This window comes from Eulemur rufifrons, chromosome 15 (assembly GCF_041146395.1).
Source record: "Eulemur rufifrons isolate Redbay chromosome 15, OSU_ERuf_1, whole genome shotgun sequence".
NCBI classification, from domain to species: Eukaryota; Metazoa; Chordata; class Mammalia; order Primates; family Lemuridae; genus Eulemur; species Eulemur rufifrons.
The window spans coordinates 41728314-41754891 of NC_090997.1; the positions used below are offsets into that span (position 1 = coordinate 41728314).

At 38.7% G+C, this 26578-nt stretch overlaps 2 protein-coding genes across 6 annotated transcripts in view; one reads left to right on the plus strand and one right to left on the minus strand.

Annotated features, from left to right (window-relative positions):
* Positions 1–15557, minus strand: part of UBE3D (ubiquitin protein ligase E3D) — a 138021-nt gene extending 122464 nt beyond the window's left edge. The window contains exons 1-3 of the mRNA XM_069488257.1: positions 15481–15557; positions 11293–11489; positions 7833–7923 (exon numbers count right to left, since the gene is read on the minus strand). Of these exons, the coding sequence (XP_069344358.1) occupies positions 7833–7923; positions 11293–11489; positions 15481–15557 (365 nt within the window). The remainder of the gene's footprint in view (positions 1–7832; positions 7924–11292; positions 11490–15480) is intronic.
* A 1838-nt stretch (positions 15558–17395) lies between these two features.
* DOP1A (DOP1 leucine zipper like protein A) overlaps positions 17396–26578 on the plus strand; it is a 98172-nt gene continuing 88989 nt past the window's right edge. For all 5 annotated transcript variants that reach the window (XM_069488890.1, XM_069488893.1, XM_069488892.1 and 2 more), the window contains exon 1: positions 17396–17503. The gene's annotated coding sequence lies outside the window, so the exon portion shown is untranslated. The remainder of the gene's footprint in view (positions 17504–26578) is intronic.

Below are 26578 nucleotides of genomic sequence, written 5' to 3' on the forward strand. Positions count from 1 at the left end.
CATTAATATCTTTTTATTGTTGTTGTTGTTCTAGGATCCAATCTTTGATAACACATTGCATTTAGTTATCCCGTCTCCCTAGTCTCTTCTGGTCTGTGATAGTTTCTCAGAGTTTCCTTATTTTTCAGAACCCTGAGATTTCTGAAGAATACTGGTCAGGTATTTTATAGAATATTCCTATCTGAGTTTATCTGATAGTATCTCAAGATCAGACTGGGGTTATGCGTTTGGGGGAAGAATCCCACAGAGATGAAGTGCCCTTCTCATCATATCATATCAGAGGGTACATTATATCAACGTGACTTATCATTGGTGATGTTAATCTTGATCACTTGGTTAAGGTGATACCTGCTAGGTTTCTCCTAACAGAATACTAATAAATTAAGGTAGATTTAGATGTTGTAAGCAAACATATGTAAGATGTGAATGTATCATTTTTTAACAATTCCCCCACGTCAACTATTGTTTTTTGATTCCCCAATCCACTATAAGTCTCATAAAAGAGTAGTTTGGAAGAGGGTAGACAATTTCTAACTGCAGAGGACAGAGCTAGGAACAGGCAAGGCTGATTTTAGTTCAATATAAGGAAGAACTTTCCCTTTCCAATTAGGATATGCTGCACTACTGGCATCATCAAGCTGCTGCGCCTGTTAAGGATACTGAGAAGTAATTCTTTCAATACATTTCCTAAAAGTCTGCTGTGAATTAGGCATTCTGCTGGCACAAAATATAAACACAAACAGTCCCTTAAGGTACTCATGTTCTAGTAAGAAATATAGATCTACAAACAAATAATAAAACCATATGTAATGCATGCTCATAACAGAGTAATGGTTCTAAACTCTTAGGGGCAGGGGGAGTAGCACAGATCCCTTTGATTATTTGATAAGAGCATTAGCTCCCTCCTCAGACATACATTCCCACAAGCACACAAAATCTGCATATTATTTTAGGGGATTCATAGGTCCCCAAACCCAATCCATGAATTCAGGTCAATATACATAAAAGTGCTAGGGGAGGAGACTGTACATGGACTTCAGAGAAGAGGTAATATCTGAGCTGGCCTTTGAAGAATAAATAGTAGTTCTCCAGACAATAAAAGGAATTAAGGGCATCACGGAAGAAACAACATGAAGATAGATGCCATATCTGTTTACCTTACTACTGTATCCCTACTCTCTGACATAGCAGCGTAAGCCTTACAGTATAAGCTCTTAAATATTTGTTAAAGAAATGAACTAGTATATTTTAATAACTATAACACGTGAGGCCCCTGGTTAGGTCTGTTGCATGCTGGGATTAAAGGGTTAACAAATCTTTTCCCTTGCTGCTTGAGAAATCTGACCTTTGGTTTAACCATCTAGCTCTGTTACCCTGGAAACCAGGTAAGATCTTAGACATGGACTGTATCACTAGGCAACACTGCTTATGGTAAAAATGATTCCCTGAACTGGGAAGAACTGCGAATGAGCTTAAATGTCTGATGAACGTGCCATGCCTTGGGCTTCCTTGAATGAAATTTTTTGTGGGGAACCCCACAAACTATGCCCAAGAATTGTTACAAGAGATATTGGATGCTTAAGGCATGTGGCTTCTTCTAAGCCAGGGCAGCCCCAGTACCTCCCTTATGTAGATCTTGGGTATTGCATCTGGAACTATGTCACGTGGGGAGACAAGAATCCCCAGACAGGTATGTGAGCTATCCCTTGCATAAACTGCTCAGAGCCCCTGCTGAGAGGAATTCTTGATGCTGCCCCCCTGGCGAGAAGGGTGGCCTGTGGTAGTCTTGTGAGTCCACATGTTTAGTTGAACTTAAAAAGACCCCTGGTGGGCACTACACACACCTTATTCCATTTAATGTTCACAACTTTGTGAGATATGAAATACCATTCCTCTGTTACAGAGGAAGAAAGTGAAGCTCAGAAGTATTAATAACCTACACAAGTTCACACAATGAGAGGTGATCAGCAATGCCAGCATCTTAACCCAAGTCTTCCTGGCTCCAAAACGAAATTCTTTCCCTTGGAATATATTTCCTTCTCTGGCAATGCAGAACAGCCATAGAAGAGACCAGGCAGGTAGGATGGTGGCAAACTGTGTGGGGTGTTATGGGCCACATTATGGGATGGGGACTTGGTCCTACAGATAAGTGGGAAGCATTGTAGAATTTTAAGCAGGCAAGTGATAGGTCCGATTTGAATTTTTACCAAGAAGAAGAAGAAGAGGGCAAACAAGTTACCTGTTTAGAGTGGGAGTTAGGCCTAAATAGGTTCCTAAACCTTCTCTATCATTATGATTCTCTGTCCCCTGACATTCTGCACATAGCGTCAATAAACAGACCCTCAATATAGTGCAAAAGACAACAACAGCAAAATCTCATTTGTGATCAAGGAAATGAAACTGTACTAAGATTTACAGTGACCTGAGAGACAAATGCACATTAACACAAAATATGATATTTTAAACTTAACTTGCTTGACCCCATATCATAGTGAATAAAAGCTATAATATATCCTATAACCATCTCCATAATGCATCGGGGGCAAGAAAGTACCTGATTCACAAGTCATTGCAAAGATAAAAGGGTTTTTATAGCAGAAAAAAATTTTTCTGATGTTTTGGAAAAAACATAAAACCTTTAAGAACAAAAGATGTATTTTAATCACAGCTCTACTTACAGTATATCTATCTAAAACCCTAAAAAGCATACTTTGATATGATCTACTTCCCAAGAGAACTTTCAAAATAAAATAGATACCATTTTTTTCCAGGTAGTTTTTAGGTAAAAACCTGCTGAAGCTCAAAAAAAGAGTGAAATGGTTTCTTAAATTTTCTCTCAGCTTAAGATTCTATGATGAACAGCAACACAGGTTTATAGCAAATTAAAATTTGCTAGTTACTTTTAATGCATCTTGAGGACAAACTTTTGGAAAAGAATAACTTAAAATACACCACTTTAATAAATGCTATTGATTGATGATGTTTTTAACACTTAAATATATATAGAAGAAAATGTACCTCCCTTACAGTTAAAGAAAATAAGAAAAAAAGAGATGAAAAAATAAAAGAAAAAAGAATAAGAAAATAAACATACACACAAGAAAATGAAATGTCCCTTAGCTTTAAAATCAACCATTAATCAGTGATAATAACAATTTTAATAACACAAAGCTTATACAGATTGGGTTATAACCTAACAGACAATAAGAATCTTAAGAATAACATCAAATACCTAAAGCTCAAAATACGGCTGCTGAAATTTAGATATTAATAAATTCATGTGACATTCTCCAACTGGTATGCCACAAATCCTATAAAACTAGCTTTGCATTTTAATACTATTATGTACACAGTATGATTAGACCCATAAAAGTTTAATTCTGTTCCAAAAGTTTGTACAATATTACCAACAGTCCAGTTTGTGCCTGAAGTCTTTATTAAACTCTTTGTTCACTTTCACGTAGAAAGTGACTGTATTCACAGGAGTAGTTATTTTCGGACTACAATTATAACTGGTCTGCCAAGTGGACCGGCCAAGCAGTGGGATGTTCTGACATCTCACGTTTCCATAAAGCCCATCCTGCTGGTTTCCTTCTGGAGTTTCAATGCCCTCGTGAGCTCTGGGCTGACACCTCGCACTGCTCTGCCAGTGCAGGCAGCAAGGGGAGGACCAGTCCAGAGACCTCAGGAGAGCAGCCTGCTTCAAATGATCTGAAAATCAAAAGGCTTAGGGTTGAAAGTCTTGTTTGACAAAATGATGTCATTCACGTATGGCATGAATTTATTGCTAGGAGACATAAATTCCAAACACAATGACTGTTTAACTATTTCTAGGACGATTCACAAAAAAGAACATTTTATTATTGTTGCTTGACATTAGGGCCTATTAGTCTCAAAAAGAACATAATTAAAAATTGTTCATGTTTAGACAAATTTTATAGAAAAATTCTGATCTGGTAAAAATATAAATTGGAAAATTTTATTGTAAAGTAACGAGGTATTATTTATTTTCAAATAACCAAAACAAATGGCCAAGAACATGTGACCCTAAATTAAGAAAAAAAGCTGCTATAATTAGCAGATGTCATGTGCTTTGATGCTAATAGGTATTAAAAGCCATTAATGAGTCTAATTGGGTTAAACTGTAGTCTATACCTTATTTCAATAATTAGGTTGACAAAAACTTTTTTCATTTAAAAAAAAAAAAAAAGCAACAAATGTTAAGTCTTGCACTAGTCAAATAATCATGAATCACAAAGTACATGAAACCCAAAGCATAACTTTATGAGGTTCACTGATAAGAGAATTTTCATGCTAATAAGACACAGGTTTATCTAATTCAACTTCCTCATTTTACAGATGAGGAAACTGAGGCCCAGGAAATTAAAGTAACTTGTTCCCAGATAATAAGTCTAGCTTGTAAGCAGATCTAAACCTGCTCCATTGCTCCTATTTGAGGTGCTCTCAATACAGATAAAATATATTTCAAGGTACCTTCCTGGGAAAGATGTTTACAATTAGTTTACTTTCATTATAGCACATACAATCTCTTTTGAAATATCTTTGGTTGTCCTTACCACTCACATAAAACAGATAACTAAGGTAAAATGAGAAGACCAATGGATTTGGTATAAACAATCAACATAAAATCCATGTGCAGATATTTGAAAATACGTTTCTTTCCCCATGAAACAAACAGTCGTGGGGCATGCTACCTGAGAGTAAAATGCAAGCAAAGCCTTGAGTCACTTACTAAGGATTTCTCTGCATTACTGAAGGCATGTACATGCCAGGCACATAGGTGTGATATGAAAAGGCTTTCAGGTAAGCCTTGCTCAAAAGAGGCAAAAGCTGAGTCAACTCCATTGTTTATCTTCTAGAGAAAGAGGGAGAAAGGTGATTCATTTCCCTGGCACGTAGAGCATATGTGAATCAGAGTCCTGAAACAAAAGGTGTGAAACTAGATAATTTGCTAGTTTGCTAATAAGAACAATTTGGAAAAGGGGGTACAGTCTATAAAACCAACTAAAGAGAGCTTGTTGAGCATTAACTGTTCTATATATTACATCATTTAACTCTCTTGACAAGTTTGAAAAATAGGCCTTATTAAAAGAAGCTGAGGTGGTAAAAACAAGGTTCCCCAGCTACTAAGTGGTGAAGTTGGAGTTCAAAGCCAGGTCCTATTCTCCCACTCCTGCCTCCATGATACAGGGTCTGCCGATGGTCAGGAGTAGGGAGAGTGAATGCTGTCCTTCAGTGTTAGCCTCTAAGCCCTTCTAGTTCTCAGTTCCATGATCATAAAAAGACCAAAACAGAAGATACAGTTCCTAAATGGGAAAAATAGGGGCTACAGATAAAGATTTTCCATATCATCCTTTTCCAATGAAACACAAATATCCGCCAATGATGAATGAACATGTTCTTTACCGTAAGCAGCACCAGGAAATACTGTCACACTGAATGTGTTCCTACTATAACTTCTAGGTCGCTTCATTGTTGTATAGGAATGAATGTTTCAGAAACTTCATCTGAGAATTCAACCGAAACCTGAAATAGACTGAGAGAAGGAAAACATTCTCGGCTGAACTACAACGTCAACTGTGGTGCTCTGGACCTTTCAGGATAAAGTGGGCCTGTCACCGAGTACAGACTCTGCAGCAACTGTAACCCTTAGGTAATCTGAGCAAAGACGAGGTTCTCTCCTCTGCAAATTTAAAGTCACCTCATTTCTTACTCAAGATAATCATTCTGAGGATGCTCTGTAACCCTCCACTTACACCAGAGTAACTTGTGCTATTTCATCCACCTGGGACAGTGCCAGAAATCAGGAAGCAAGCAAGGAAGGCTGGTAGAAGGCCAAAATAAACACAGCGAGGTTTATTCAATTCAATCCAGCCAGAAGTCACTAAGAGCATACTATTCACCAGGCACTATGCCTGATGCTAGGGATGGGAACAATGATGATGACAATAAGAATAATAATTATAGTAGTAGCTAACACACACTGAATGGTTGTCATGTGTCAGGCACTGTTGTAAACACTTAAACTTACTTGATCCTCCCAACAACCATATGAAGTAGGTCCTATTGTTAGTTTCATTTTCATAATAAGGAAACTGAGGCACAAAGCAATTAAGTAACTTGCCCAAGGTCGTGCAAGTTAGATGCAAACCAAGTTGGTCTGGCACTACACTATACTGCACTCTCAGTAGAGTGGGGATAAAGGATACAGGGACAATAAGATTATCCCCACCTGAGAGTTTAATCATGAAGACAGCAAGTAAACCTCAGAGGAGCACCTAGACCAAACCAGGGTTTGGGGAAGGCTCCCAGTAGTAACTGCCCTGTCAGCTACCTAAAGTTCGGGTAGGAGCTAACCAGGGGAGACAGGAGCATAGTGCACATTCCAGGGGGAGGAAGTAGCTTTCATAAGGCCCTAGGGTGAAGGAAAGCATGAAGAGACTGTGAGACTCCACACTGATCAACAGTGTAGATCTACAGAATAGAGTCAACAATGATGTGTTTTTTGGGGGAAGGCAGTAGGTTGGTGAACGAGGGCTGAAATGTGAGGGTGGAGAGATATGCAAAGGTGAACTCACAAAGGACCTGACACTGCATGCTAAGGACATATGGAATTTATCCTGAAGAAAAGCGGGGCCACGGAAGGGTTTGAATAGGGGCTCTAGCTGCATTTGACAACACTCACTCAGTGTCTAAATGGATCAGACAATGGCGGAACTAGAGGAAGGCAAAGCGGATGAGGAGCTGGCAAGAGGTGTAATTAGGTGAGAAAACAGTGGCCTCAACCAAGGTAATGGACCCTCGATGGAGGAAAGTAGATTTACATAAGACATGCTAATGAAGAAAACAGAAAAAGTACCTGGTGAAAGACTACTAACGGGGGAACTCCTTACAGGAAGGAACCCAAGCAACACCACCAGGTTTCTACCTTGAGGACACAGGTAGAGGTTGGGCATTATTGAGACAAGGACACTGGGAGAGAAGCAGGTTTCAGCTATGAAGGATCCATTCATTTAAAAGTCTCAGGAACTTGACTCAAGAAACCCTGTCTTACAAAGAATTCTGAATTTTCTCTTTAAATATTGTTAACAATAAGAAGGTGTTGATCTGCCTTTCCAGCCTATGAGTGGTTAGACGCTGAAAATTTAGGGGGAAGAATTTGTGCCCAAGAAACAAGGCTGACAAGAGGAAAAAGACAAAGAAATAATTAAAAGAGCCCTAGGGAATGCAAAAAAAAAAAAAAAACCCAGACAGCAAAGAGTCCTTCCCACCTCAACAGGGTAATCACAGCACATCACAAGAAGAACAGGTTACAAGATTAACCTAATCATTGAGAAAAGGTTAATTTGTGCTCTGTATGCTGTTTTAATAATCAGGGGAAATAGGAAATGGATTTGAGGAAGGCACTGATAAAAATAGTTCAATAACAACTTTTGCTGCAAAAGCTTTGGTTAGGTAGAAAATTCACTTACTGTGGAAAACCCCACTCCCCATCACAATGGATAAAAAGTGACAGATCGCATGTCTCTTTTCAGGAGAGAGGTGCTGCAGTGACCAGCACAGGCTCTTTGACCAAGACAAGCCTGCCTCCCTCCAAGCCGGCATCCTATCGCTCCTTTATCTCCTTGGGAAGAGCCAACCACTCTGACTGCTGGCAAATTTTGCAGCTGATTTTGTTCAAAACAACACTAACCTGGCTCTCATCTCAAGTCCATATACTGCTGTGTTGACAATTACTTCAAAAATTATGAGAGAAAAAGAGATAATCATTGCCAGGCACAGAATTAATCAGTATTAAATACATTCCTTACCTGTCCTTTATGATGACTTCACCGCAGGATTGGCAATAAAACGTGCAACATCCTTGGGCTTGTGAACTTTGATTAAACACTGCAATCAGTTCTAAAGAAAATCAATGAAATAGCAAATCTTAGAGGTTGGAACGAATATACTAACGTACTTAAAGAGTTTAACAGCCACCATAAATTACCACCAATAAACACTGTTTATGATCTACCTAGAAGTACGTGTTTAATTAGCATTATCTGATGACTCAACCAGAAGCAAATATTGTGAAGTGTTTTCAAAAACAACAGATTTTGCTGAGGGTTTCAGAGCTAGGTGTTGCCCTAGATTACCCACGTAACATTTGTTGAGTTATTCCATAAATACCAACATTAAGGATGAGTGAAAATGAACCATTTCCTCCACATAGAGCTAACTACACAGACCTTCACCATCCTCAGCTTTCCTCTGCTATGTCTTACAGTATAGCTCTACAACAGTGTGACTGCCAGTAGAAAAAGCTCTTAAATTTAAGCTAATTTGATTTAAAGAAGGTTTATGTCCGCTCTGGAATATTACCATATGTATAAGCAAAATGGATCTCAAACTGGTTTTTATTGGACAGGGCCCTGGGGATGCAATGGCTCTAAAAAAGAGTCCACTCTTTTAAGAGAAAAATTCAATATCTGATAAAAGCCGTGGGAAAACATTGAAAGCTTGGAGAAAATGTACATTTCCCAAACTATGTGAAACAGAAGCACAAGGCAGCTTACGTTTTCCCTTAGTTTCTGTTATTTCTCTTGTGAAAAAAGGAAATCTTCATTAAAAAAAATCCTAAAATATCTGTCTACAGAAAACCCAATTAAAGAAATGACATCATATCCATTAGAATCAAGAAATTTGAATTTGGTTTATGTTACTCCATATGTACATTAAGGATAAAAAAATGGATGCTAGAAAATTTGAGCCCAGGAAATTAAAAATTCTCCAATTTCTACGGGTGACCACAAATCCCTACAGCAGTAAGGTGAAATAAAGAGCATTATTCTTTAACTTTGAGCAGATTGATAGGAGACCTAGGTAAGACATCCAAAATAGTCCTTCCAGGCCAACAAACAAATTTCAGTGAAACACTGCCCTCTGCTGGCCGCCCAGAATGAGGCACTGGGTCAGGCTTAAAAGGCAGAACTTTCTGTACACAGGAATCCTAGAGAGCACAGCTGCTGGGTTCAACCTAACACTTGTGTTATATACATCACATCCTACTGAGGCCAGTCCCATTTCGGGGGTCATGATCTGACACTCAATAGTGTGCCAGTATGATGTTTACTATAACTGTCCTTAACAGTGTGTTCTCACCATTGAAAAGTCACATTTTTTTCTCATCCTGAAACACAAACTGAATGCTAAAACTTTCAAAAGTCACTTCCTACAATACAATTTGATTAACGTTCACATCAGTATGCATCTACTCATATTCATTCATTCAGCAAGTTAATTTATTCACCACCGATTGTGTGGAAACCACTAAAGCAATTAAGTGCTGAGGAATCTATTTTGCATACACTTTCATGCACTGTGGAACAGGCTTTTAAAATTTTCCTTTTCAGATATTTAAGTAAAATGTTTTAAAAGTGTAAAGAAACAGGAGACCAATGAACACAAACAATATGCAAACCCGCACACAGCAAGCAATTTGTTTTGTCCTACAGTTAAGATTAAACAGTATTTGCAGATTTAAAATTTTATAAATAATCCCAGTTTTGCTACTCGTATATTCACAGTTACGGACTATGTGTGGGCAAGAACCTAATACTATGTCCCTGGAGGTCTCCATTCCTCCATCCCTAAGATCACAGTCCCAGAAAACTAGAAAACACTCCCCTGTGACGTTCCTGCCTGCTTTTCCCCAGTTTCCAGATCCAACACAAGATTCCTGCTGTGGTTACTGGCGTTCATCATTGCTAATGGATAAGGTGATGATGTCACAAGATCCAGACTCCCACGGCCTCTTCCCTGAAACAACACTTTCTCTGCCCATTATTAGGTGCACTCAGGGAGTCTTTTTCCTGTCCTGGTGACCCCATCCTTCTTTGCATGGTTATTCCAATAGTCATTCTTAGCATTTATCCTATGCCACTTAAGCTCCATTGACATCTCTTTTCTCTACTCCTTGTTCCTAAAACCAACTCTGCTCAACTCAAACTAGTTATTCATTAATCCAGGACATCAGCAAAAATTACTCTCTAGCAAAAAAGCAGTGAAATTCTATCTTCACTTTCCTTTCAAAAGCCAGGAATAGAGACTCAGAGGAATGCACAACATCTCCTAAATGGCTCTTCAGAACAATCCTACTGACCCCACCGCCAGGACCCACACAGTTCAGATGAAAGGGTTCTTATAGACAAGGCAGCAATAAAGTCTCAGGGTACAGCTGAAAGAATTATAATCTTTCTCTGAGAATAAACATCACATCAGTCTTTTACAGCCTCTGTTTCCTGTTTTTACATCATTTTAATCCCCCAAAGCATATTATTTACATTTTAAGAGATGTAATGAACACAATAATTTTATTCAATATAACCCTAAGGTCTTATGAAATTTTTTTGCTGCCTTACTGAATCAATATATCAATTACAAAATATTGTAAATATAACAGGCTTAGCAACAATCAAAATTAAATTATGCATCAAACTCAACTTCAGGACCTTTATGTATACTGTTCCATTTGGAACTGTCTCTGCATGGATGGGATCATTTCTATCATTCAGTTCTCTGAGCAAACATCACCTCCTCACAGTGGCCTTCCCCGACCACCTGTCTTCCAACCCCTAGTCACTCCCTATCCCATTATTCTGCTTTACTTTACCCATGGCACTTTTTTTGGTATGCAATTAAATTATTTGTTCATTGTTTGTTCCCACCCAATAAAATGTGCTCCATGAGAGCACAGACCTTCCCTACCTTGTTCAATTCTCTATCCCTAGCACCTAGATATTAATGCCTAGCACATAGCATTTAAATGAATAAATTTCTATGTAATCTGTTAATGAATATTTGTTAAATGAATAAATTTCTATGTAATGCTTTAAAATCAACCAGACCTTGCACAACTGCATCTGATTTAATCTTCACATCACATCTGTGACTTAGGAAATTTTACAATTAAAGAAACAAAGCAGGAGGTATAGGAGAAATCTTTATACCTTCTGCTCAATTTGGCTGTGAACATAAAGGTGCTCTAAAAAAGGGAGGGAGAGAGAAAGGGAGAGGAAGGCAGGCTCAGATCAAGTGACATGTTCAACCGCACACAGCCAATAACAGCCAGAGCTGACAACGACCCTAATCTTCTCAACCTCCAGCTCTTCCCATGCTGCTGATGAGCAGTTTTTCCACCTGTGAAAAGTTCAACTTATCAAAAGAAATATCACCTTTGATTTATAACGAGAAAGTAAACGCAGAAACAAAAGTGCTAATGTTACTCACTTGGACTGGATTCCGCCCGCGCCTGCAGCCGCAGGTGCAGTCCATCTCCAGCCACAAACTGCAGCCCACGGCAAGAAGAAGGTACAAGCCTGACCTCTGCTGGAAGCTGGATCTCTGTGCAGCCTTCAGGAGTCTTCACCTCGAGTGAGGACGGCATTATGGAAATATCCATGGGCATATCTTCTTCTTTTGCTTCTCTGGTAATTAAAAATACAACCCAAGTAAATTATTTCTCATAATGAAAACCACATGATGAAAGAAACAAAAATGACCAAGGATCTCTCTGTTCCTCTTCAATAGGGGCTCTAAAGTCACTGCCTCAGAAAAACAGCAAGTGGATCATAAAAGAAACAAATCTACACTAGATTTAGATCAGGTCAGAGAGTACTCTGTATTGTTACCGTAGCATGCAAGTCCTGGGTCATATTTTTTATTCTTGCTTCTGAGACCAGCACTACGATCATGCTTTATCTTACAGTAAATCAGAGCAAAGTACTATTACTTGATAAACAGGATTTTGATAAAGAGACCAGGATTAAGTGAAACAACAGGTACAAGAGAAAAACTTCCTCGTCAATTTTAGGAATAAAAAGAAATAATGAAGAAAACAAGATAGTCATATATGAATACTACTCCGATTCACAGTAAACACAAATTACTCAGTGTAGGCAATAAAGGGTAAAACACAGTCCCTGTCCACAAGGTATCAAAAGTATAGAGGGGGTGAAGGCATATATAGAAATGACCCTCCTCTGAAACTCAGATATGACAAACATTGTACCAGAGGTACAAAGAACTACAGCTCCCTCTTAAATACAGATGACAGGCCATCCACATGATGCCACCTACCGCAGACATTAGGCCATCTGCTTGAGGGTCATCTAAACACAGAGGGCTGATCATGTGTTCAGGTTAGGCTTTTTTTTTAAGAGACAGGATCTCACTCTGTTGCCCAGGCTGGAGTACAGTGGCGCAATCATAGCTCACTATAGCCTCAAACTCCTGGGCTCAAGTGATCCTCCTGCTTCAGCCTCCTTGGCAGCTAGGACTATAGGCATGCACCACCATGCCTGGCTAATTTATTTATTTATTTTTTATTATTATTTTTTTTTAGAGATGGGGGGGAGGCCTCACTATGTTGCCCTGGCTGGTCTTGAACTTCTGGCCTCAAGCAATCCTCCCACCTCAGCCTCCTAAAGTGCTGGGATTACAGGTGTGAGCTACCACTCCCAGCTAGGCCTCTTAATTTGGCTTAGAAGATCTTACAATTACTTTCTGGCTAGTTCTTTTTCAAGGCATATAGTGCTTCACTTAACTGACAATACAGAATATCAAGCACTTGAGTTTTTTGCAGGGACAATAGCCTCAAACCCTTGAGTCAAAAGTCCAGTTTCAAGAAATGTTTAAATAATAATGATCCTCTAAAGCAGGAATCAGCAAACTTTTTCTGTAAAAGCCAGATAGTAAATATTTTAGGCTTTGTGGGCCACATATGGTCTCTGTTACATATTCTACTTTGTATGTTTTTGAAACACTTAAAAAAAAAAAAAAGTAAAATCCATTCTTAGCTCACAGGCTGTACCAAAACAGGCTGTGGGTTGGATTTGACTGATGGGCTATACTTTGCTGACCACTTCTCTAAAGCTACACAATGTCCACTTTGCTACCTCAATGATTTTCAGACTGGACTATGTAGAGCTGACACTTGCAAAGGCCTCAAGGGATATCACTGGGTTCCTAAGTCCCCGCTACCACGCAAACTCTGGCTTACCACTCTTCTTTCCCTTCCCGAAAAATTCAGTCATTTAGGTAGGGCCAAGGTAAGCATCAATGCAAACGTAGGGAACCACAGTTGCCTGGCATGGATGTGAGAAATCAACCAGGGTGTGGAGGGCGCTCACCAGGACCACCTGCCAGCACGGGTGTCAGGTCCTGAGACAGGTGAGAAAGAAATCTGAGTGGGAGATGGGGGTAGCTCGGCATGTGGCTGCAGAGCATCTTGGGTTTCTGTAGCAGCTTGGGCCGCTATAAGAAAACACAGACTGGGCAGCTGAAACAACAGACATGGCAGAGAGAGGAAGTTCTGATGTCTCCTCTTCTTCTAAGGACACTACTGTTATCACAGGGGCTCCACCCTCACAACCTCATCTAATCACCTCCCAAAGGCCCTCCCTACCTCCTAACACCATCACATTGGGGGTTAGGTCTTCAACATATGAATTTGGTGGGGGGGCACATTCAGTCTATAATAGAGTCCAAGCAGATGGGGAGTTGATACCACCAGATTAGTCACACAGAGGCATATATATGAGAAAAGTCCTGGTTCAAAACTATGTAAATAACTCTTTCAATTTAACAATAAGACAAACAACTTGATTTTTTAATGGCAAAAAATTAGAAGATACTTTTAAGAAAAACATGCATGAATTGCCAAAATGCAAATGAAAGGCACTCAATATTAGTAGTACTCAGGGAAAGGCAAATTAAAACCACAAGACATTTAACATGTACTAGGATGGCTCAAACCAAAAAGACTGACAATATTAAACTATCAGGTGTGAATATGAAGCAGTTGGAACTCTCATTTTTTTCCTAGTGAGTGTGTAAACTGGTACAACCACTTTGGAGAACTGTTTGGCAATTTCTCACAAAGTAACGCCCACATCTATCCTATGACCCAGAAATTTCACTCTGGTATTTACCCAAGAGAAATGAAAATGTATGTCTACAAAGTTACTTATATAACAATATTATGGCAGCTATATTCATAATAAGCAAACTCCAGAAACAAGAAAAACAGCCAGCACACGAAATGAAATTGTAGTGTATTCATACAATGGAAAACTACTCAGCAAGAATGGACTACTGATAAATGCAACAACATAGATGAAACATGAATCTCAAAAACATTATGTTGAAGGAAAGCAGCCTCAACCAAAAAAGAACATACTGTATAAATGCATTCATATGTAGTTTAAGAAGTGGCAAAACTAATTTATGTTTAATGAAATCAGAACAGTGGTTGCTCCTAGCATAGGGGAATTAACTGGTGATAAATCCCAACAGCCAAAGACCACCAGGAACAAACCAGGAGTTCACCAAAGTTAAGATTCTTAACTTGTTAAACAAGGGAGCATACTCCAGGAGAATTGTGAAGGGTTTGTTTTGTTTTGGTAAGGTTTGGGCTCCTAATTACTCTACAATGTGTACTGGAATTGGAGATATTTGTCCAAACTCATGATTTTTCAAAGTGAGGAAGAAAGAAAGAAATTCAGAGAGTACCCCCATTTCAAGGTTGAAGAAATTCAGATTAAATTATTCTACAGTAACTTTGTGAGAAAGCTACGATTTGAACTCAGTTCTCAAGCCAAATCCAAAATTGCCACACCAGATATCTGACAGATATGACGAAAATGTTAGCATCAATTTACCTGTGGCATTGTGTAATTAAATCTTTAGGATTTCAATATCTAACTCTTTTTGAAACAGCAGTCACAAGTGACCACAAACCATCGAAATTGCTGTCAAAAAAACAAAAAAGAATTTTTCCAAGAAGTTTTTTGTTTGTGTAGTGCATAACAAGTTAAATGTTTGCAGACTTCTCATTGGAACTCAGAATATGAATAAAAGAATAAGCTCCAATAAGAAGTCTGCAACCTGTGTTTTCATTCACCGAACACAGGTTACTGTGTTGGTTTCTCTGCAAAGAACAGGTTGAGGAGAAAAAAAAAATCCGAGGTTCTTTACAAAACAGGAAGCTTGATTGATATAAGATTCGTGATCTTACAACAAGGACCACGAATAAAGGTATAGATAAAGCGTTTTTTGCATTGTTTTATTGGAAACGCTGGGCACTGCCAACAGTGTTTTACGTCACTGTTCCTCAAACCTGAATGTGCATTTGAATCCTGGCAATCTTGTTAAAATTTAAGTTCTGATTCTGTAGGTATGGTGTGGGACTGATATCCTGCATTTCTACAAAGCTCCCAAGAGACGCCAAAACTGTCAGTAGGGGGTGGGGGGCTAAGTACAAGGGGAGGCTTCACTTGGAGTAATCGAGAGACTCTAAACAACTGGAAAGAGAATACTCAAAATCCCTCGTTCAGAGGGACGCGGCGACTCCCCCGTCCCCAGACCCGGGCAGCAGAAAAGCGAGCCGAACACTGCGCCTAGGACCCCTGGTCTTACCCCAGGACCAACAGCGCGCTCTGCAGCTGTCTCCGCACCTCCAGGAACACGCGCGTCTCTGCCGCAGTTGCCGCCATGGCCGGCCCCGAGCTGGACCGACCCGGGGGTTCTAACGAACCCGGGTCAATGAGGCCAGGAGCCGTCGCACGTGCGGCGGGAGAAGCGGCGGCGGCGGCTGCAGTGGAGGCGGTGCAGGCGGCCGGGACAGGATCGCGCGGCTGGCACCGCCTGCCAGCCCACAGCGCCGCCTGCCGGGTGGAGAGCGCGCCGCAGGGGGCGGTGGTTCCCGCGGGAAGGGAGGGGAGCGGAGGAGAGGGCCCGGGGGAGAAGGGGCGGGGCGGGTGGAACTGGCGGCCGCATTTTCAAAACCGGCCTTTAGCCCAGAGCTCTGAGAAAGGCGGGCGGGGAGAGCCAAACTGTCCTCCCACTGTGCTTCTTATGAACATGACCTGGCCCTTAAGTCTCCCTAGAAATGACCATAAAATCAGACCGGGGAGACACCCCTCTGGCTAGCTTGGAATGAGGCTCGAAGGGAGGGAGGTGATGGAGGCAGGTGATACAGGTGGGCATTGTTCCCAGGAAGTCCAAGAGCAGAATTCCTCGCCCCAAACCCACTTTATCTTGGTCTCTTTTTTATGAACTAGAGTCATTTGTTAGCCTCAGTCTGAGACAACCAAATGTCAAGAATTTACTTGGCATTGTTTCTCAAGTTAGGATAGCTCCAAAATTGATACAGTTGCAAAAATGTAAGAAGTTTTCTGTTACCTACGCCAAAGAGTGTGATTGAAATCTGCTATCTCGAATCACAGGAGCAACCATTTCTTTGGAAAAAAAAAGATGAAAATAATTCCCTACGACATCTGTACTATTCACTTTTGTAGAAGTAAAAACTAATTCAGAGAAGTTGTGATCCTATTGCACAACAAGATAATTTTGGAAAGTGAAACAGAAAAGAATCTGGTATTATGTAAATACTTATAATGGAGAAATATTAAAATATAAGACCTCAGTAGAATTACAATATGACTTATTTAAAAACAAAAGTTTTTTTTAAACAAAAGCAACGATGCCTTAGACACAGAAAATCTTATTTATTGATATTCTATTTTATAATTTCAAAGTCATAATTACCACACACCAAAAACATTAATTCGAAGCATTTCTAAATAAATAAATCCCTAAGTAAATTCTAAATAAATAAATTCTTTAGTATTCCTTGAGATACTAGCGTAAGACAATTTTTCTAAAATCAGCATTTAGGGTTTTTAAAGTTTATCGTGTTGCACAAATTACTGTATCACACTAATTAGAAATCATGGATGGAGGTAACAACTCAGTTAAAGTTTGCTACTGTTTAATCTCAAATAACTCGTCCATTTGAAGGGCGATGATTTCAACTCCTCATCTCACACCTTTAATCTCCAAAGCTATTAAACGCTTAAATATCGATACATTATATTGAAATATATCACATTCTTAGCACAGCATGCTTGCCATAATTGTTTTATTAGTTTTATTTACGATCCTCTTTAGAATAACTTGATATGACTGAGAAAGCTCTACATTCAAAATACTTCCAAATCCGATACCAAGTATTTGTCACCTAACTTCACAAGTCTCCTAACCTCTCTGAGCCTCAGGTTACCATATGAAATATTGAGGAATTACTTAACTAATACATATATTTAAATCCTGTTTTTTTTTTAAGTCTTTGAGTCTTAAGTCAAAATCTCCATCAAGATGGGACCGGAGAGGGCGTTCTCTAAACCCCTTTTCTCCACTCCTGCCATTGGTGGCTGTGGCCACTTCCCCCAACAGTCCGCTTGAGGGCGCTGTGGCAACACCTAGCGCCGGGAGGCAAGGCGTGAGCCGGGGCGGGGATATAGGGCCGTCGACGTCGACGCCGGCGTGGACGCGGTGCACGCTGGGAGCTGTCACCAGGCCCTTCGGCTCCCGGCCTTGGTGTCGCTGCCGCGGTTGCCAGGAGAGCGGCGCCGGCGGGGAGCGGCCGAGCCCACGGCAGGTAACAGCGTTCCCGCCTCCAGCGCGGTCGCTAGACTAGTCGCCGGCCCTGAGCATCCTTGTCGGCCCAGCTCATTCCGGAGCCGCTGGGACTCCCCGCGGGTCTGGCTGCTGTGGCGTCGGGGGTGTTGCCGCCTCGGCCCCGCCTGGAGCCGCGAAGCCGGTCGGCCGCCCTCTGGTTTCCGCGAAGACCGGAGCTGCACGGGGACCAGAGGGTCAGGACCGAGCGGAGGCGCGAGGTTGGCCCCGGGCAGAGGCGGCGGGAGGCGGGGCCGGGACGTCCTGTGGCGGGTTCCGAGCCCCCTGCGCCAGGGCCGAGCAGTGCGTAAGGCTGAGGCATAGGTCGCACCTGTGCGGCGCACAGAGTAATCTCTTTGTTGGAGAAATCGAGGCATCGTGCCATCTATTCATCTGGTGGGCTCTTTTAGGATTGAGGAGACACGAATACCGGCTATAGTTAATGTTGTCAGGTTGGGGGTTAGAAAGGAGTACCGAAGTTTATTAAGAGGAAGTCAGAATAGTCACACGGAAGTTGTTAACAATTACCAGCTTTGATTCCCAAGCCATTTAAAGTTGCAACATAATAATAATTACTTGTTCCGTCTCCTCCATTGGTCTCGTCTACCCTAAGGGAGTGGGTATGGCACGCAACCTTTCTTAAAAGCTAAGTAAATTGTGTTCGGATTATTCTTACACTTCTTAGAATTTTGTGGAGTTTGAGAAATACAAAGATTGGAAAAACCTGATTTAGAGACTGTAGTTAAAGCAATCAAAAATTTGATTACAGAAAATATAGGAAACTGAAAAATAAGCCCTGAACTACAGACAGACAAAAATCCTTCCATTTCAATGTTATTATTGGCTATTGTCCATGAAGAAATAAATTTTTGCATTTTAATCTTACTTGTAGATATTAATATGGCCTACTATGAATAACGTCAGCATTATGTGCTAAGTAACCCACCACCTGATAGACAATACAGTGATTTAGTTGGGCTGACAGACTTTAATGAGTAAATTAAAACCACCTATAATCCAAATGCTTTATTGTATTGATTACTTTCAGCCACCACTCAGAACCAAATCATTCTCCCGAATTGCTAAGCACTAGCAAATCTCCAGGTGGGCCTGATTATTAGGGACCACATTCTTGAACAGGGAATTGAAATCACCTAAGTTAATAGACAAACTAGAAAATGTGATACCAAAACCTTAAATGTAAGTTGAATGTTGTTAATTAAATGTTTGACTATATACATTCAAAAAGACTCCTATTGTGTAGTTACAGTAATGGAAATTCCCAGGAGCTCTGGCCTGAGAATGAAAAGATTAGGTTCAAGTGCTTCATTCTGCTGCTAACTGGATGTGATCTCTCTAGGCCTCAGTTTTGTCATTGTTTAAGGGAATTTAAAATTTTTCCAAACTGATGTTTCCTCCTAACACTTTTGTAAAGCCATTTGGTAGGCTTACTGACCCAAAACAGTGTTCTGTGGCAAATAATTTGGGATCCCAGCATACTAGGTTAAACTAGTTTGTTTGTTTGTTTTAATTTGCTTATGAAGGCAGGAATCTTTACTGCTATGCATATACGCATGTTAATCTCCAGGAGAAGGTTAACATCTAACTTCTCCAGGAGAAGTTTCTTAAACTTACCTGACCTGAGAGCCTGTTTTCTCATGGCCAACCTGTTAACATCTCTTAGATTATAATTACAGAGAATAAAAATTTGAAAATTGCTGTACTTGAGCTGAATCCCCTTGCAGCTGTAAAATTTGGCTGTTTAAACTGTCAGTTCCAGCTTTCTGGAACGTGAAGACTAGTGACAACTCACTTGTATAACAAGAATTATATTTTCCTTAGTAAAATATTAACATTAAGGATGCACATAGGTCTCTTTAAGTCTTCATACTTTAATTTATGGCAGAATAGTATCTTCTTTTTTCTTGTCCCTTGATGCTTTTCTTTAACCATAATTAATTCATGTTTTGAATTTGATTTTATGGTGGAGTTATTGATTTTATTCAGAATGGTATTTTAAAGTTCCAACGAGTAAAGACTCTTTGATAACGGCGTTGCTTATTACTATGATGATTTTCCGTTTTAGTCATTAATTCTTAAAATTATGAAATATGAGAGAAGCCACCTGAAATGTACTTAATGTGTAATAACTACATAATTTTAACAGCTTAGATCATCAAAAAGAGCTAAAAGTTAAAACAAATTCTGAAAGAGTGATTGATAAATTGCTTACAAACAGAATGTAAGTGTTGAGTACAATTTATTTATTTATTTTTTTTTTTAGAGAGAGTCTCCCTCTGTTGCCCAGGCTAGAGTGCCAAGACGTCAGCCTAGCTCACAGCAACCTCAAACTCCTGGGCTCAAGCAATCCTCCTGCCTCAGCCTCCCAAGTAGCTGGGACTACAGGCATGTGCCACCATGCCCGGCTAATTTTTTCTATATATATTTTTAGTTGTCCAGCTAATTTCTTTCTATTTTTTTTTTTTTTTTTTTAGTAGAGATGGGGTCTCACTATTGCTCATGCTGGTCTCTAACTCCTGAGCTCAGATGATCTGTCGCCTCAGCCTCCCAGAGTGCTAGGATTATAGGCTGGTCTCTTGAAAATTTATTATGTGCAAATTTGATCCCCTTGTCTTTAAACTGCAATTTCCCTTTTCTTTTTATTGTATTTACCTCCTCCTCTTCCCCAAGCTATCCAAGCCTGAAACTTCAATGGCCTTTCATTGTATAGATCAAAGGTATAGTATCAAACTTGTACAGGAAATATTTACATGCAAATTTACATAAAATGATGTGCACTTATTTTATGTGTACATTTCAATAAGTTTTAACAAATATATACACACCTATGTAACCAGAATCAAGATTTGGGACATGCCACCACTCAGGCCTATACTGTTATGCTTTTACTCTCTTAGAATGCTCTCCCTGTCTCTATATTTGTAAATTATACTTGTCTTTCAAGACCTAGCTCAAATGCCACTTTGTGAATCTTTTTGTGATTACCTCATCTTAAATTAATTTCCTCCTCTTCTGACCTTTGTGTTTACATTTTTTTGAACAATTTTCTCTGTCCTTCATAGTGGCTAAACCAATGACATGCATATAGCAGGCACTTACATTTATTTGTTGGACAGATGGATTAATGTAGTATTTCTCAAATTGCAGTCACTTTTATAACATCTTCAAAATTCTGGCCATATCTGTGTACTTCCTGTATACTTATTAATATTTCTTTGTAAAAGTTTGATCATTAAAATAATTTTTAAAGGAAACTTGAAATACTATGAATAAAAAGCAGGTAGCACTTGCCATAAACAGAAGTGGGCACATGGATAAAAAAAGAACACAGAAGTGTTGTTAATTTCGAGCTAGAAACTATTGCCTGCTGAAGACTCTAAGCTTGAGACTTTGCTCTTTGTTTCTAAGCTTTGCTCTTTGTTTAAAAGGGAGGTTGGCAAGAATTTCAGTGGTGTTGATAACATCTCTTCTTGATGCAGTCAGAGGAATTGAAAGAGAATGAAGCTGGAAATAACTTCCTTACTTGATTTAGTGCAGCTTAGCCCTGTCCTCTCAACTTCCTCTGGTTGGTGGCCCAAATTTTGGGAAATACTGGGTTAAGGGGGGCTTGAAAATCCTTAGAATTTTATCTGTGCAAGAAATGGAAAATAAAGCCTTATTTGTAAATTAAAAAGTACTAAACTTAACTTTAAAAATACAGTACAAAAATGAAAACTTAATATGATCAATACTGAATCAGATTATGTCTTTATTTTTTTCAAAAATGTCTTCATTGTTACTAGTATTACTTTTAAAAATAGAAACCTAGCACCGTATTGTTATTAGGATACTTTAGCTTTAAGATAAACTTCTGAATCTAAAGAAACAAATCTAAATCTAAAAACAAGTGGGAGGCCAGGCTCAGTGGCTCACGCCTATATTCCTAGCACTCCGGGAGGCCAAGGCAGGCGGATAGTTTGAGCTCAGGAGTTCAAGACCAGCCTGAGCAAGAGCCAGACCCCGTCTCTGCTAAAAATAGAAAGAAATTAGCTGGACAACCAAAAATATATATAGAAAAAATTAGCCGGGCATGGTGGCACATGCCTGTAGTCCCAGCTACTCGGGAGGCTGAGGCAGGAGGATTGCTTGAGCCCAGGAGTTTGAGGTTGCTGTGAGCTAGGCTGATGCCCCGACACTCTAGCCTGGGCAACAGAGTGAGACTCTGTCTCAAAATAAATAAATAAATAAATAAAAACAAGTGGGAATCTTTTATATGATGAAGTGCTAAGTGTTGATTCAGGAGTGATGTGATGTTAATATAATGTTTATCTGGCAAAGTTGTTAAGAGTATATGAGGTAATAAAAGAATCTCATATCTCCTTTCTCTAGCCACTTAAGTTTTTATTATAGCTATATTTTCATATCTCCATCCTGCCAAAGACATTTCTAGCCTTTTTTCTTGTGAGATAATGACAAATTCTCCTCTCTTATGGAAGTTTTATATGAACAGGCAGGAAAACAGAGTCCCTGGTCTGTTTTCTACATCATATATTTCAAGTTGCTATGGTCACTTATAGGCATATATTCATGTTATGAGCCTAAAGTTTGATGTTATTTTGTGTTCATAAACAAAGAGCTTAGGTGAATAGACCATATAGTTTGGTGTTAATGTTTTCCAAAAAGAAAAAAAAAATTAAGCTGAATGGTGGTGATAAGTTTATCAGTACACACAATAATTTGCTATTCAACCAGAGGTCAGATTGCTGTTAATCTAAGGTTCTGGGATGCAACCTCAAATTGAAAGTAGGAAAAGAGTTATCTTGGATGCATAGTCTTTATTTCATAAAAGAGCCTTCACCCAAGCAAGTGGTTTCTTTCCTGCTTTTCTGCTATAAAATAAAGCAGCAATATAGAGGCAGTGCAGATAAATTGTCATCATTTAGAAGTGACACTGACTGTAATCAGAAAAACTATAAAAGCACAGCAGTCTTAGTCCTTTGAATTATGCAGGTATATAGCCCATAATTTTTCAGTTGCTTTTGATTGTGCTATTATGAAAAGGTACTATAAAATACCAGCTATCTGAAGCCCTTAGAATATGTGTTACTTTGATCAGACTTTCCAGATAGCTAGAATTTTTTATATTATAACCTCAAATGCCATCCCAGACCAGTGTTTATGCTTTTTTGCTTATCTTCAGCATGATGCAACTGGTCAGTGGCTTTTCCATATATACTCAACAATTTTAAAGTTTCCTGGAGAGAAGTTTTTCTCCTGCTGAGAAAAAAATAGAACATAGTACGGTACTTGCTTTAAAGTTTGTCTCTGTCCTTTTGTAAGAAATACATATACAATGACATCCATATTGTATACAGTGTTACCACCAATTAAGAGGTCACCTGTGAGCCTAAATAGAAGGGTTCCAGCAACATAGTTTTTATGGTATCTGACGTTTTATTTGAAGACTGTCTTCAAAACACTGTGCTCCAAGTCTACCTGATTCTATAACTTGAGGCTGCCTATTAGTTTTATACAATCTAGTAACTACTGTTTATATTATGTCTTTTAAGTTATAGAGGTTATGGTTGAAAAGGAAAATATTATTTGAGAATAAACTCTTTTTTAGTTATCTGTTACTGCATGACAAATTATTTCAAAATGTAGTGACTTAATAAGTATCTCTCACAGTTTTTCTCAGAAGGGATAAAGGAATTGTTTGGCTGTGAAGTTCTGGCTTGAGTTTCTTGTGATGTTGCAGTTTGATGTTGGCCTGGGCTGCAGGCATCTGAAGGTTTGGCTGGGGTCAGAGGACCCACTTCCAAAGTGGCTCATTCAAATGACTGGCAAGTTGTTTTTGTCCATGCTATTACAGAAAAGTCTTGGTTCCAGCCCATGTGGGCCTCTTCCCAGGGCTGCTTGAGTGTTCTTATGACATAGAGACTAGCTTGCCCCCAAATATGTGATCCAAGAGACGTCAAGGTGGAAACTACAATATCTTGTGGCCTTTTACTTCTGCAGTATTCTATTTATCGTTTACACAGGACACAGGTAATTCTCTGTGACAGGAGATTGCACAAGGGCATGAATACCAGAAGGTGAAGATCACTGGAGGCCATCTTGGAAGCTGGCTGCCACATCTTCTAAAGCCAGTACGTGAATGTGTGTCTAAATAGTAAGCAATACATATATACTCAATATGCAGTATATGCACAACTCATGGTTTTGGAAAGAATATTCAAACACCTTAAAAGGCCACTTAAAGATTACTATACTAAACAAAGCAAGCACTTTATTGACAAAGTTCCTAGTCTCCATAGATGTTTGGGATGGGGGAATAATTTTGAGTTCAGGTGTAGCACTTAAGATACAGATTTTGTTCATCTTGATTTTCTTTTTGTTATGAGATGAAGGAAATGCCACATTTTACACAGCTGTTATTTGATACTCTTTAGGGACATTATTCATTCATTAACCCTTTTAAAATTAAAACTCACTTATTCTCATAAATAGGGGATAATTCATATGATTTTAAAAGTATAAGAAGGTATATAGATAATCCCCAACTAACAATGGTTCGACTTAATAATTTTTCAACTTCATAATGGTGCAAAAACAATATACATTCAGTAGAAACTACTTCCAGTACCCATACAACCATTTTGTCCTTCACTTTCAGTACAGTATTCAATAAATTCCATGAGATGTTCAGCACTTGATTATAAAATAGGCTTTGTGTTGGATGATTTTTCCCAACTGTAGGCTAACATAAGTGTTCTGAGCTCATTTAAGGTAGGCTAGGTTAAGCTATGATGTTTGGTAGGGTAGGCATATTAAATGAATTTTGGACTTACAATATTTTCAACTTGCAATGGGTTTATTAGGAAATAACCCCATCGTAAGTCAAGGTACATCTGTACAATGAAAATCCTTCCTCTTCCTGGCTTCATACACCCAATTATCACCTGTGCCCCAGGAGGTAATCAGTTTTACTTTCTTGTGTGTTCTTTCAGAGATATGCATGTGGAAACTAATGTATTTTCCATTTTTTGTATAAATGGTAGCATATTATAAACACTATTCTGTACCTTGGGTTTTTTTGGTTTGTTTTGGGGTGTTTTTTGGTTTTTGTTTTGTTTGTTTTTTGGGGGGTTTTTTTGGTTAATATATCTTGGGAGCATTTTCTGAATCAATACATACATTTTTTTTTTTTTTAACCAGCTGAGTATATGCTATTGTTGTTCAATTTTTATAATGTTTCTTGATTATTTCCTGTGGGTCAGCTGAAACATGAAAGCTAAAATGATAGGTGAGGCCTCTCTATCACAGGGATTACCACCCCTAGAATCACACTAAAATTACAATAAAGCAAGGTAAGTTCTATAATAAAGGAAGTATAATGTGTAGTAGGCATTCACAGGAAGAAGGTGTGTATGTGAATGTGGGGATGGTGGAATGGTCAAGGAAGACTTACCAAAGGGGATAAAATCTGAGACTTGAAGGATGAGTAGGTACTATCCAGATCAAGTTAGGATTTAGTGTTTCACACAGAGGAATAAAAGGCTAGCTCTCAAAAAATGAATTTAAAACATTACAGAGCTACAGTGATCAAAGCAATGTAGTACTGGCATAAAGACAGACATATATGTCAATGAAATAGAATAGAGAGCCCAAAAATAAACCCTAGCTTATACAGTCCAATGATCTTTGACAAAGGTGCCAAGACCACTCAAGTGGTAAAGGACAGCCTCTTCAACAAATAGTGTTGGGAAAAGAAAGAATTTGGACCCTTACCCTACACCTTACACAAAAATTAATGGAAAATGGATTCAAGACCTAAATATAATACCTAAAATTATAAAGCTCCTAGAAAAAGACATAGGAGAAAATCTTCATGACATTGGGTTTGGCAATGACTTCTTGGCTATGATAGCAAAAGCACAGACAGTAAAAGCAAAAATAGACAAATGGGACTACATCAAACTTTAGAAAATCTGTGCATCAAAGGACACAATCAACAGAGAAAAGGCAAGCTTTGGAAAGGGAGAAAACATTCACATAATATATTGGATAAGAGGCTAATATCCATAATGTATGAGAGCTATTCCTACAATTCAGTAAGAAAAACAACAACAAAAATATATATACACACATAAAGAAATTGGCCAAAGACTTGAATAAGCATTCTCTGAAGATAATATATAAATGGGGAAGAAACATAAAAAGATGGTCAATATCCCAATTATTAGAGAAATGCAAATCAAAGCCACAAAGAGATACCACCTCATGCCCATTAGGACGGCCACTATAAAAAAAACCAAACAGAAAATAACAAGTATTGACAAGTAAGTATACAGATATTAGAACCCTTGTGCACTGTTGATAGGAATATTAAAAGATGGTATAGCTACTATGTACAGTATGATCGTTCCTCAAAATATTAAAAATGAAATTACCCTATGATCCAGCAGTCCCATTTTTGAATATTCGAAAGAATTAAAAGCAGAACCTTGAAGAGATTTGCACACCCATGTTGAGAGCAGCATTATTCACCATAAGAGGTAGAAACAACACAAATGTGCATCGATAGATGAATGAATAGACAAAATACAATATATATAAAATACAATATATAAATATACAGTAGCATATTATTCAGCCTTAAAAAGGAAGGAAATTCTGACACATGCTACAATATGAATGAATCTTGACATTATGCCAATGAAATAAGCCAGTCATAATAAAAAGACAAATACTGTATGGTTCCACTTATAGAAGGTATCTAAAGTAGTCAGTAGGAACAGAAAATAGAATTGTTTAGTGGACATAGAGTTTCAGTTTTGAAAGATAAAAAGTTATGGAGATTGGCTGCACAACAGTGTATGTATATTTAATACTACTAAACTATAAATTCAGTGGTTAAGATAATAAATTTTATGTGTTTTGTTACAATTTAAAAATTTTTAAACTTTTAAAAACATGAAGCATATGGCATTTTAAAATTTTATACCATAATGTAAACCATGTTTTTAAATATTGAAAAAGGTACTGAATGAATAAT